Raw genomic sequence first — 14304 nt, 5'->3', positions numbered from 1 at the left:
GTACATGGCAGTATACATATACAGACTACGATGTTTCATTTCAACTTCCCCAATACAATGTATATAAGTATAGAAATACGTACGGCTGCAGATGAAAATCGATGATATTTTCGAATGTTTATGGTTTAATAAGAAATATAAGTTAGGATTTCAACATTTGACTAATGAATTTACTGATACTGTATTATTCCCAGGTGCGCTAATTGTAGTCAAGAAGCACTGTTCTACTGTTGTTGGAACACATCATACTGTGATTATCCTTGCCAGCGAGCTCATTGGAGCCAGCACTATGCTGTCTGTACACAGCAGAAAAATCAGGTATGTAACATATTTATAAAATGTTAAAAAACGAAGCACGAGAAATTATTTTATTAGTCAATTAAAATATTAATAATGTCATCATGGTTGCATTAAAATAGTTTTATTATTATTTTTGCTGACTACTTCTTACTTTATGGATATTTTGTCGAAATATTGTAATAGAAGCTGGTAATTTGGAAGTGATATGTGAACGCTCTCCGGTTGTTCCGGATTGTACTTCCATTGGATTATAAGAGCGAGGGAATAGACAGTGCACTTATGTTTGCGCACGCAATTATGCACTCTAATAAATTCTTCACAGATTTGTCTGTGATAAGGTATCAAGGAATACCTTAAGTCCGCTGTGGTAGAAATCGATCAGGCCAATGTTAACATTTTACATACAGTGACTGAGTATTTTTAGTTAACACCTCTTTTTAAGTTATGTTATTGTTTTTTTTTTTTTTTGCAGGAAAATAATGGCAATGACACTGGGAATTTATTAGAGAAAAGACTACAACCAGCTCCTGATAATCTGCCAGTGAGTGATAATTGTAATGGCTATTTAATTACTAACTTAGAGGTACAACAACATAAACTAACCCAATAAAATATGATCTTTGAAAACAAGTGTTTTTCTTATTTTTTAAAAGATAAAAATATGTACAAATATTAAAGGCGAATTGAAATAAATGTTATATATAAAAATGAATTTTGTTTATCTGTTTGACATTGGACGATATTTGACATCGTTTGACCAATGAAAGTTACTATAAATATTTTAATTCATTTATTTATGCTTTTTTACACCAATACTTAATATAACATTATACCTAAGGATTAGCAATTACAAAAGTTGCATGAATACAACAGACGGTTTTATGTAGGTTTTAAACCATCTTATTTGTTGCAACTTTACGCCACTGCAGCACATCAACTTCTATACCATTCAATCCATAGTTTATACACAAACACGACAATGTCTGCCGCTATCTGCTAGTACATATCATAATATAAAGCTACGCATGTATGATGTATAAAAAACATTATAATATATATTTTTAAATCAATATAAACTTATTGCCTTATGCGATTATTATTATTAGTTGTATAAAGAATTGTGGTGTAATGTGTTAAAAAGCCATAAACAAAATATGAATTTGTGTTGTAATTAAGTAATGTCATCTACGTTATGTCTCTATTGGCGTTGCAGAAAAGCTCCCAGACGCCGGCGCTAACGGTGGGCGGGAAACTCGCCCACACACGCGTCTACGCGCAGGATACACAGTCACAGAAGACTTCCATCATAGGTACATACCTTACTAATCTGTGGTAGCAATCAATTGACTGTGTGCATTTTTTGTGATTTAAAATGACGGCATGTGATAGTAGTACCGTCAGCATGATTATTATTTTGTTTTGCTGTTTCGTGTTATCTTTATTAACTGAACGGTTTTGAGACTATTATTATTAACCATAAATAGACGTACCTACATATCAATGGATTTTTATTACTTATGTTAAGTTGAAACTAAATGTTTAAACTAAACAAAACGTTGTATTCTGGTTTGAAGGGTGAGTGAGCCAGTGTAACTACAGGCACAAGGGACGTAATATCTTAGCTCCCAGGGTTGGTGGTGCATTGGTGATATGAGGAATTATTCATACTTTTTAAAGTCACAATGTCTATCAGTGGCGATGGCCACTTATCATCAGGTGGCCTTTTTTGAAAAGCCTCCTATGTATATAAAAAACAGAACTTTTACTTTAAATTGACGCGGTATTATTTGTCAGGATCTTGAATGGAATATGTAAATCTATGGTTAGTTTTATATTTACTCCTTCAATTTGCTATATTTTGTTTAATTTGTTAACATATACTTTAGACGGTTACTTCTATGACTCTTCTGCAATAAGACTATTAGCGTTTTAAAGTTGTGCATACAAGCATACAAACTCTAGCTCTTAAATATTAGCATATTCTAATAGCAGTGTTCGTAGTGGTGTGCCCTAGGCTGTTGTCATTGCTTTGAGACCTTGTTATGTATTGGCTGCCTCTTTCATGTTCAATATTAGTATATTATAGTTATTTTCTTTTATATTTATATTCTATTATATATTAATTATTATAATAGATATCTTTCATTTAATGCATTAACCCAGAACGTCACCAAACTAAGGGATATGGAAATGGTTAGCAAATTTTATTACACTTAGTTAAATTTATAAATAAATATAATGTATAAATTAGGCGGCAGATCTCGAAGTGGCAGGTTTGATTCCCAGACCGAAAACTCAATGAAAGTAATTGCAATTTTCTGTCATGTAATGCAGTAGCTGTCCAAATTTTGTAAAACTTACGGTGTTAAAATTAGTCTTCTTTACAAATAACCGCTGTGACCGAAATCGCTCAGGTGGAAAAATGATTAAATTTAATAATAAATTTACTTGTATAATAATGTATATTAATATTTTCAGTAAGTATGGTTGAGGACCAGAGCGGCAACCAGACGGTGAAATGCCTGGGCACATACAAGCCAACTGGCGCACAGGTATCGCCGTTAATCATAAATAAACAAGTATGTAACTTTATACTCAAGTCTCTTAAATTCTCCTCAAAATACTTTCCAGTATATGGTAATGTGACCACCACGGACCCATCCCCATTACAACTCATGTAGGATTATGGAACATGTACATGTATGTCCTTTAATAGTAACTTGTTTATTGAAACGAAGTTCTTTTACGCGGATAACATTAGAGTGAATTAGCAGCAATTGCCATGTACGGAAAGAGCCTGTCGCCCCAACATTCGACATTTCCCTCTTTTTCTTTTTCTCCTTCTCCCTGCCTCTTTCTATTGAACACGGTTTTGTATTACATCCTTTGAACTTATTTTTTGTTATTGTTTTAATTTTTATTTACTTTCTTGGCATTTGTCATTATTGTCAAACTTTGTTAATTTATTTTATTGTGTCTTTTATTTATACACATACAGCGAAAGAAACTTCGTCTCAACCGGGTGTCCTACACTTTTGTTTTATAATTAAATTATTTTCAAATGCATCAAATTTCTTTTGATTTCGACTATGGAATTTCACTCGGCATTCATACTTTGTTATGTATAATGCATATAAATTCAGTCATAACTGTAAAGTACAGTTAAAATTAGAAAAAGAAAGATTGTGTAATATACATAATGTAGGAAATTTGTTGAAGACACAGTTGGGTTGAAGGGGTGATACCATGTAATTCTATTTTCTAACTCGGGAAATAGGTGAAAGAAATAATAACCAGTCAATTTTAACAACATGACATACATGCCACATACAAATTATCTAAGATAATATTTATAAAATGCTAGTTGTAGCAACTCTCGACTACAAAATTATATAAGAACTTCTTCTTATATAATTTTATCTTCTGTTTATATAAAAATACCCCATGTTAGTATTAGACTAGTTTATGGTGTCCATAAGAGTCAGCTATCACATTCAATCCTATTACGATCGGTTTATTTATAAAATTTGTATATATATACATATATATACTGCAATATCGCTGGTACATTTTGAACGTTTTTTTCATAGATAATGAACAACGAAGAAAATGCTTCGAAAAAAGTGGTGACGTCAGGCGGATATCTCATCGTAGGAGCGGGTACGGGCAACCAGCCCCTCGTAACGCCATCGCGACGCACGCACACCATTCAGTACTATACGTGAAATGATTAAAGCATTCGTATTACAAATTCAGACTCATCTATTAATTGTGATTAATGCACATTATAAATATATTGCAAGAATAAGATAATGGTAATATGAACAATTCGTGGTCAATCCGACCGGTTACGTTGGAGACGAATTTTATTTTGTGTTCAAATTTAATGTTGTTAAAAGTGGTCGATTGTGTTATCTGTGCTGCCATGACGGAATGTAACGTTAGTTAATTTGTATTAATTTCAAATTGTGAATGAAAAAATATTGAGAGAATATAAACAGTTAGTACTTTAGTGAAACTATGTTATGATGTAAAGATATATTTTGTAAATTCTATTAATATTTACAATTAAAAAAATGGAAAAGTTGGGACAAGAAAGATTATTTTATATTTTTTTCACGTTACATTGATTTGGTCAAGGAATTATTGTTAGATTAAAAAATATCTTTTATATACTTCTTTTTCTTTTTTACAGCATCTCTAAAATGATATGGCACTTTAAATTTTGAATTTATAATTAAGAATGTATAGAAAATCTTTTATCGTGCCAAAAAATGTTCTAAATTAATTATTTTAATAAACAAATTATGTTAAAAAAATATTACTCTTAGACCAGTCAAGTTACATCTTTAACTATTAAGTTATGCAATATGCATTATATTTTATTGAAAATGGTTCAGCCTTTTTTTATTTAGAGTACTATATTCCAATATAAGATTTTTGTATATAAATTTATTAATATAATAAATACATTGTATTCTGAGTAAACCATGCTATAATTCATCGAATATGCAATAGTTTTATATATTAAAAAACCTCATAATAAATGTCATTCTCGCTTGTGAACCACATGTCAAACAATTATTTATATTTTTACATAGTAAAGTATAGATTTTGAGTTTTATTTATAGCGCATAAGTAAACTTGAAATTAATGTATATATTTATAAATCCAATGTTCCATATATTCTTACCTCGTTTATTTTTAACGAGAAGTTGACCTTGTCTTTACTGGTAGTATTTCCGAATCTGAGAAGGCAAACTGGGAAGAAAAGAGTGAAAACTTCTTTCGTTAAAATCTTATAAAATATATCTCGTGACTGTGGGTGAGATATTACTTTTAAATTCAGCCTCTATCAAGTTTATGGCCCAGCTGAGGAAAGTAGATGCGGGATCTAAATAATAAAAAAATTCAATTGTTACTTTCTTGCATGATAAATTTATATACTTAGAAGTATCCTTGCATTAATTGAATGCATAGGGTTTTTGTTTTTATTTTTCATATAATAATGTCATGGTTGGAGGTTGTGTGCATATATCGTGTTTGTATATTTTTGTATGTTAATGGTGCGTTTCTATTGAAATACTTGGCAATTTCTGTGTAACCAAGTTTTTGTAATTCATCATAAATTTACCAACATTTCCGCAAAGTTGATACATGTATTGGTTGTGAATTGCGAAGAGATGATACACTCTCATAATGTACATATTTTTAAATAAACTTTAAATAGATACCGACATTTAAATACTACAATAATCGGTTATATATTGAATAAAATGTTTTAGTTTCGATTTAAATGATTGCTTATTCAATAAACCTGATTGTGAATAAAACAAAAAATAATAAAAAAATATTGCAATCTTAAGATTTGTCTCCATAAACTTAGGCCATCCAGCTCTATGTAACTTTGTGAAGTCTAATTTATTAGATCTATATATAATAATCATAAATGATTATGTATTTGTAACAGATGACTTAAAATAGCGACTGATCAATAGGACAAGTCTCATTATCAAATATACATGCTTTACGATTCATTTTATAACCTAAATTAGGTTTTCACTCAACTCAGTATTAGTAAGATATACTAAAACATTAAATTGATCAATGTCTCAATAATTTTATGATCCTTGTAAAAATAATTTAATTTTAAACGATTATAAATAAGCAAGCAGTCATTGTGAAGTTCGTTAGGATTTTTGGAGGCGAGTCGCTTCTTTTATGTAAGGTACGAAATGTTTTAGTTTCAATAAAGGAATTTTTAAGACTAAGAATATTTTTCAATTTCTACAACTATTTAATTTCATCCCAATTTAAAGGTTATTGAATGGAGTGTTTTTCTATATTTACTTAAGTGGTAGGGCTTTGTGCAACTTGTCTGCCAGCTGCCAGTACCATTCTCTTATCATATATTCTACCGTGAAGCTGCAACAATTAGTATGTTATGTTCATTTTTGAGTAAGTGAGCCAGTGGAACTAGTTCCCAAGGTTGGTGGAGCATTGGCGATGTAAGAGATGGTTAAATTTTTACGGCGCCAATTTGTATGAGCTTTGGTGACCACTTACAATCAGAATGCAAGTCTGCCTATCTATGCCATAAGAAAAATCTCTGCTCTTAACAAATCTATCCATAAATCAAACTATTCTGCTATAACAAGAAAGAATCTATCTAAATCAAAACAAACAACTGATTAGTTAACTTCCGACTTTATATGAAACATTTAAAAAAAAAAATTGTAATTTCTAAACTTAAATAATAATTTTATATTTAAGGAAATAATGAGTAAATCTGAATATCATTGATACATTTATTTCGGTCTTATTGTTAGAAAATAATTATATATAAATTAAACCAAAAACTTAATGAGACTTAACTTAATTAAGTTAATCAATTAAAGAATTAAATTCGTATGAATGCAGACAATTATATTTACATTTCTTAGGGTCATCAGTCTATGTATGAACCAACCACTTAAATTGTATAAGGCAGTAATGGTTTGTATTCCATTTAGTAGTAGTTGTATTCAAGAAGAAGCAATAAACAAAAGTTCTACTGTCTATATAAGTTTTGAAGACTCAAAGTGCAACAGCCGTCAACATCTTTTTCTGCTTCTTTTTTAAAAAAAAAAAGAAAGAAATGCTACTTATATGTCAACCCTGATAAATCATACAACTATAAAACCAAAATATTTTTGTAATGTATATTGGAAAGCTGTTACGTTTTTAATAACTGACCTGCAGTATTTATAATATTATTTGAACTATTCAATTATCGGTTAGAAATTATGTATATAAATATAAAGCAAAATAGATGTAAAAAAAAAAAAATTCAGTTTAAATAAATTTAGTAAGAGAAAATACATAAAGATAAGGTATTCAACAATACTTTTAGAGGAATAAACTTACAGAGTAAGTGTTTTTATGTTAACACAGATCAAATTATCAATTAATCAACTACCTATTCTAGTACTACTTATTATACATGGCGGCTCCCGCTTTTGCCAGCTGGTCCGCCATTTCATTCCCATGTATACCACGGTGAGCCTCCACATAATTCCATTTTATTTTAATTTTGTTTTGTAGACTATCTAGCTCTTTAAAATCTATTTCATTTTTCACTGGCTCACCTGATTGAAGTTTCCAACCTTTTCGTTTCCAACCTGAAATTGATAATTTGCTTATAAATATTAAAACTCAAATCAATGAATTGTCATTAATCATTTCAAATCTCATGATCACTGTAATGATATTCATAGTTTCTAGTATCAATGAAAACATACCTGGCATCCATTTTGTCACAGAATTTATCAAAAACTTTGAATCAGTATTGATAGCCAGCTTCTTAACTCCATGATTTATTGCCATTGTGATAGCCCGAGTGGCAGCTTGAATCTCTCCACAATTGTTTGTAGCACGGCCAGAGACAGGCTCACTGATGTTCAATGGGTGTCCTTCACCCCAATACACGCCTAAGCCCGCTTTAGCGCCACTACGTCCATTAGATGAGCAAGCTCCATCAGTATAAACTTGGACATAATCATCTTCATCAGTTTTAAAATTGTCTTCATTCAAATTACTCGATCCCACTGTTTGAGGCTCTATTAATATACTCTTCCGGTCAGTTTTGCTACTTTTCTTCATGATCTTATCCACACCTTTTTCAAAACCTTTTAATCTTTTTTCAATGTCATCCATTTGTTTTATTAATATAGTATTCAAGTCATCAGAATCATCTGTGTCTTCACTTTCATTACTTTCGGATGTTTTACGCTTCGATTTCGATTTTTTCTTAGGAATGTGGCTGTTGTCATTTTGATCATTCGCTGATGTTGAAAAATTTCTCTTGAGGCTAGATTTTGAACTTCCAAAACTTGAGCGGTTGGCCAAAGGCTTTGCCTTTTGAGATGATTTGTTCCCTCCTTCATTTGTTACGAAGTCCTGAGCGGCGACGATGTTATCAAACTTTTTATATCTTGCACCGGGAAATCCTTTGACTTGAGATTCACAATCAGGCCAAGTCATGTAAATACCTGCGGTGCGGCCCTTTGCTACGGCGTAAAATGGCATCTTTGATAAATTTAAAGTTTTAATTACGGTTTTCGTAGATTTTGAGAACCAGTGATTCGTGATTACCTTCCATAACATTTATGTATTTTAAAATGAAACTATTCACGGACTTATGTCAAATGTTTGCATGTCAGATGTCACATCTTTTGACAAGACAGTGTCACTGTCACTATTCTGTAATTAGTTGTGTTTTTTACTTTCGATTGAATTCTTATATAAATAATTTAAAAAATTAATTGTTCAATTATTATAACAATCGAAAATATTTTGGCCTTTTTAAATAAAAGTTCCTTTTGAGTATTTTTTTTAGATGTTCGCTACGATTTAAAAAAAGTACCTACAAGGAACGATAATGCAATGAATATTATAATGTTCTGCTTTACCTACTTATTCAATAAAGGCAACAACAAGTCTGAAGATTGTTTGATCCACATAATAATGTTTCGATCAAATATCGGATAGTTTTCTTTGTATGCCCTCAGTCTTCTGATAGATACTTTTTTCTTAATGTTAGTGTTCAGCATTGGGGTACTTAGCATTTCTTTGGTATTCTTTGGCTTGACTTAGGTAAAAATAAATAAAAAATAAATTGAAATACAATAATGTACTTTATTAGGATTCTTAATTAGGTCTCATACCTTTGTGTTAACACATCGAACTACGTCATCACTAACATTTGTAAAAAATCTTGTTTTGGTTTTTTTATTTTAATAATATTCTAGCAACATAACTTACCACTTGGTGTGGCTACACGCATAAAAACTATAAATAAGTATAAAGCTACGGCTACATTAGTGTCTATCGTGTTATAATACATTGTGACAGATCATGTATTTATCTTCGTATTTTAAAATATTTCTTTAACGATAGATACAAATGTATCTGTAATCTGATTTAGGTCATAGATTTAGTATTGAGTGGTTATAAACCAATTGCGTATGACTGAAATATCATATTTTCTATAAATATTTCAACTCCCAAATTTCTACACCATAAGTTGTTTAATATTTAAAAATACAACGTATAAATCAAATACTTCCTAACATAACGTCATTATGAAAAAACAAACCTAATACAAATTTTAAAAATAATGTTATAACGCATTGTTTTTAATTAATAAAATGTGTAATACTTAATTAATAAAAGATTTTACAGAATATATTTTCACTTGGAGATTTACTTGATAGTGTTTGAATTTTTTTTAAACCTGATTCTACCACCAGACTTCAAAATATAATCTGAATTGTTCAAATGCAACATTTTTATTATTAAAGTGAATCGAAAAGTAAAACTTTGTCACATTTAGGATTTAGGTTTACATTAGTTATTCAGTCATTATCACACAAACTAACACACAAATATTATATTAATGGCACTACTTAAATATAATTAATGGCTTGGGGTTATAATTTGGAAGATACTGGTTCTTTCATCATAACACTAACATAGACAACTTTTTTATTCCAATTATTTTTACCAAACAAATCTATATAAAACTGAATAAACCCGAGCCGTTGTCATTATTGTTTTAATACTTATGAATACAATATTTAATTACTAAAAAAAGTAACACTTTCGAGTTTTTATTTTAATAATATAAAAATGTAACCAGCTTGTTCAATTACATGTTTTAGTACTTTCTTCGCCATCTTGTTTAACAAGAAAATGAAAGCTTCCGTCGCTTTGGTGGTTTAAAAAGTTTAATAACTTAATTAGAAAAATAAGTAGAGTAATAAGCTTGTCTTGCGCTATAAGTAGCTAAGATAAATCTAACGTATGATATAAATCATAAATCGATCTAAGAATATATACATATTAAGGTCGTATTATATATTATACAAATAAATGAAAATTATTTTATTGTCAAACGTAATTTAACAATACCTAACTGTTAAAATAATAAGGCAGACGTCTTAAAATATTTGAGGAACAGAGGCTATCCCAAAATATTTGGGTCGAAGTTACTGAAGTTTAAGCAATTTTTTTAACAAGCCCCTTATATATTGTCCCTGTAAAAATGAAATATTATAGTCGTCTAATAAATATTTATGCTCTTAAACATTAAAAACAACTTACGAAGGTTACAACATATTAATAAAATTTATTAAACTCATGAACAATTGTTTTGGTTAATAATTAATTGGTAGATGTTTATCATTTATGATTTGTGGTTTGACGAAGAATTGAAATGACTAGTTATATTAGTAACAAAAGATTCGCGAATTCCAAGCAAAATTAGACATTCTTTAAAAAATAATTTAACAAATAATGAGGCACGATTATGTTTTAAATGTACAGTATACACCGTCATAACAATGACTTAAAACAATTTTACAATTCAAATGAGTAATCACAAAATTTAATTATAAAAATCTATTTAAAATTAAATAAAATTTTTACATATTTCTAATTATATCTAAGAACAAAAGTCGAATATATGATTAGTCAACATTTTATAGGCAATTTAAACAACCCATTCTTTGGCCGTGGTACACATTTGAGAAACTAAAGTTTACGAAAGGTAGACCGTCAATTAGCTCGTATTCAGCACCCTGTAGACTAGAGAAAAATCGTGATCTACCTGTATTATCTACAAGCTTATATACAGCTGTCTTGTTTATTTTTATTATTAAATACTTTGTCACGATTAATTTATAATTTATGTTCACCGTCCAATTTCACAAAGTTTAATACATTATTGGGTATATATTTGTTTCATCTATTTCATGAATATTTAGTAAAAATAAAAATAAAATAATTCAAAAATGAATGGTATGTTATGGTATGTGTATATACTACAATTGAGATTCAAAATATATGATGTAAAAAAAATATGGAGGTGAATGATTGACTTAATGAAAAATGTAAATTATATGCTTAAATAACACCGCGCAACCTTACCATCATCAATCGAAGGCGCAACAATTACCGTATCGTGTAAATCGTTTATAATGCTACGATTGCACAGATAACTGCGAAAGAAATCGCATGGGCCCCAAGATTCTTGTTACTAAGTATATAAAACTACATGTACACATTTTTCCATGGTACTGAAAATTTAAATAATACTCGAATTATCCTAGTCTATCATTGCCTAATCGATCTATTCGTATCTAAACGTCGTCATGAAAAACTATCGATACGGCGATACCGAATTAATTTGACACGATTAGATTATATTTTTTTTAAAAAACTACGCGAACGAGACGTCTTATAAAAATATTTTGTTATCTAAATAATAACTGTGCGTGTTTACTATAATTTAATTTTGATGTAAAAAAGCTTTTGACTGTGATTAGTAAATCTTTATTTTTGTTTTCTTTTTTTAATTTTTTTTTCTATATCCAAAATATTTTAATCTGTGATGGATGGAGTGATGATATGAGTAATTGCGAATAGCGATTTGCGTTGACGGATTATATCGAGGCCTCTTTTTATTTTATGAATAATGTAATGATTCGTATTATTATAAGCTGTATGAAACAGGAAGCTGTTATTAAAATACCTATCTATATAAATGTGGTAAAGATTATTGTAACGATTCACGCCATTGCTCGTGATTCAACATTCCTAAACTAAGTACATCTGAACCATGCCTATAATTTGATATGCTTATACGCTACAGTAAATACGTAATTAAAATAACACTGTTAAATGTCCATAATACTAATAAAATGCTGAAACTAACTTAAGCGATGTTAAAACACACCGTTCACCCTCTAAAACAGTCCCCGAATAATAACGCACTTTTTACTACATCTTCTAAGTTTACGTTTAGTGTCCACACAAGGGTGTCTATCGTTCTATACTCACAAGGCACGTACCGAACCTAGGATACGCTGGAAAAATATTTCTCTGATAAACACAACATTGTAACGTCAACATTGATGTATAACTTCACCAACCTTAATTTGCACATTTAATGACGATCGCATTTAACACAGTTTCATTTATTAAATTAGGCATAACACCTTCAACAGAGTCTAAATGGAACATTCGTCGCTATCTCTCGCGTAATCCTCGTCTTCTTCTTCCTGATTGCGGGTTTTCTTAACTTTGCCGGATACGACGCCCGTATTAACCTTACTAAAAAGACTGCTACGGTTCAGTCTAGATATCTCTCTTTGGGGGCTCAGCCTTTCGGCTACTGCCTTTTCATAATTGTCAGAGATTTTACTAACACCATTAAGTGGACTCAAAACTGGCGATTTGACTTTACTGGGTGATGTTACCATATTTTTCGCTTCACCATTTTTGTCGAAAAGTGCTCCACTGGTAGCTGCTGTATATGACGGTGGATCTTTCGCTCTAGCTCCACTGTTACCAGAGTTAAGAAGTTGCGAGTAGAGAAAACTGTTGTTGCCGAAACCGCCGCATCTATTGTCCATTTTACCGTTCATCATCATCAAGCTGACAGGCTTTTCGGGTGGAATGGGTTTTTCTCCTTTTCTTTCTGGTGTTGCATTTTTATTCTGATTTGCCCATCTCTCGCTGTTGCCAATTGAATATATGGAGCTGAGGTTTACGAAGCCAGCTGCAGGCGGCCCAGCGGTCCGCGGGCCAGCCGCGACTACCGCGGGATCTTTAACGCGGGCGGCAATGTTGGTGTATCCTTCGCTTAAAGTTGATTCTTCCATGCTGGAATCTTCGACTACCTCAGTGTTCGTAACGTCATCTAGATTAGGCGACAAACAGTCTTCATCTGTTTCATCGTAAGAGCTGAAATTTTCAAAATTTTTAGTTAAAACATGAGAACAAAAATAAAATGTGTTATCATATTTATATGTACTGAATGCAACAGAACTGCATGTTTTATTTCAATGTTAGTCGCTTCATGCCTGATAAATGATGATTATGAACATTATTTACAAACAAAAGCTGCGGATAAATATTGATAAATGGAACGTAATTACAGGTATGATACACATATATGTTTCATCAGTAAGGCAGACTTCCAAGCAAGTGACGTCACAAAACTGAACGAGGGTCTGTACAAACATCCGCAATCTGTTCTTATTTATTATGATCATAATATTTCATCGCAACACACGTAAAAATATATCGTAAGTGATATATTTGAAGACCAAAATGCAAATTTCGATGCGACACGTCGCAGCGTTATCACTTCATTCCAGCTTATCAGGCTTCGAAATCAGAACACGGTTATATTGTAAAACAGAATGCTTGTTAGAAGGTAGGTTATTGAGCTCAGCAAATGTGTATCAAAATTATTTAAATATATATACTCAAGACAGTTTTGATCGTAGATTCGTTCTGATGTCGATGATATCGAGCAATGTTTAAATTCATTTCGATTCAAATTTGTGCAAAATTCTATGCAGAAAATTACATTACATACACTGCAATACACGAACACAATCTTACCCTAGCATAGCCAGTTCTGTCTTCCTCCCTGATGAAAGAAATTAGAATAAATAATGAACCAAAAATGAATAAATATGGTAACTACATATAAAATTCCATAAATACGATATAATATGATAAAAAATAGATAAAAGATAAAGCAAATAATAGTGGAATGTATAGATAAATAGCGATTCTAAAAGGGTTCATATAATATGGATGATGAAATTTAATAGGAATATCGATCTCCTAAGTTTTGCTTATTGGTGTGCATTCAGAACATATTCATTACATCAGGTGAATAATTCTGTTAATACATCTGTGACATGACAAGGTGCGGGTCTAAGCGCTAAGACCGTAATGTGCTCCACAATGCTTCAACTAACTGGGCTGGTGCTTTATCACGAATACTACTTTACCACTCAACGAATTATTTCTTTGATTTAATTCTCGGCAACTGATTACTTCTGTACAACTCATAGAAACGATTAAAACACTTCCTTTTCTCGGAGTCTTTAATTATTTTATACAACTGCCTGTTTTTGAAGAAAAAAAAAATTATGAATTGATTGA

The 14304-nt window shown here is 30.7% G+C and overlaps 3 protein-coding genes across 7 annotated transcripts in view; 1 reads left to right on the top strand and 2 right to left on the bottom strand.

The window, feature by feature from the left end:
* The window catches only part of LOC113392519 (MYND-type zinc finger-containing chromatin reader ZMYND8-like), a 281123-nt gene extending 276595 nt beyond the window's left edge, over positions 1 to 4528 (top strand). Inside the window, exons 17-21 of one of the 4 annotated variants that reach the window (XM_026629001.2) lie at positions 195 to 318; positions 773 to 841; positions 1514 to 1610; positions 2779 to 2879; positions 3891 to 4528. In XM_026629001.2, coding sequence (XP_026484786.2) covers positions 195 to 318; positions 773 to 841; positions 1514 to 1610; positions 2779 to 2879; positions 3891 to 4025 — 526 coding nt within the window. In that variant the 3' untranslated portion in view covers positions 4026 to 4528. Of the gene's footprint in view, positions 1 to 194; positions 319 to 772; positions 843 to 1505; positions 1611 to 2778; positions 2880 to 3890 lie in introns of all 4 variants that reach the window. The other 3 variants (XM_064220872.1, XM_026629004.2, XM_064220873.1) reach the window with 3 other exon arrangements.
* Positions 4529 to 6944: 2416 nt separating this feature from the next.
* On the bottom strand, positions 6945 to 8495 carry LOC113392521 (ribonuclease H1). The gene is made up of 2 exons (XM_026629008.2): positions 7581 to 8495; positions 6945 to 7460 (listed from the first exon to the last, which is right to left on the bottom strand). Exons 1-2 carry the CDS (start codon positions 8443 to 8445, stop codon positions 7270 to 7272), a joined length of 1056 nt encoding a protein of 351 aa, XP_026484793.1. The 5' UTR covers positions 8446 to 8495; the 3' UTR covers positions 6945 to 7269.
* A 461-nt stretch (positions 8496 to 8956) lies between these two features.
* The window catches only part of LOC113392520 (serine/threonine-protein phosphatase 2A regulatory subunit B'' subunit beta-like), a 114901-nt gene continuing 109553 nt past the window's right edge, over positions 8957 to 14304 (bottom strand). For both annotated transcript variants that reach the window (XM_026629006.2, XM_026629007.2), the window contains exon 11: positions 8957 to 13086. In XM_026629006.2, the coding sequence (XP_026484791.1) occupies positions 12351 to 13086 (736 nt within the window). In that variant the 3' untranslated portion in view covers positions 8957 to 12350. The remainder of the gene's footprint in view (positions 13087 to 14304) is intronic.

The sequence above is a fragment of the Vanessa tameamea genome, chromosome 5, assembly GCF_037043105.1.
Source record: "Vanessa tameamea isolate UH-Manoa-2023 chromosome 5, ilVanTame1 primary haplotype, whole genome shotgun sequence".
Taxonomy (NCBI): domain Eukaryota; kingdom Metazoa; phylum Arthropoda; class Insecta; order Lepidoptera; family Nymphalidae; genus Vanessa; species Vanessa tameamea.
This window is presented reverse-complemented; position numbering and strand designations above follow the sequence as displayed.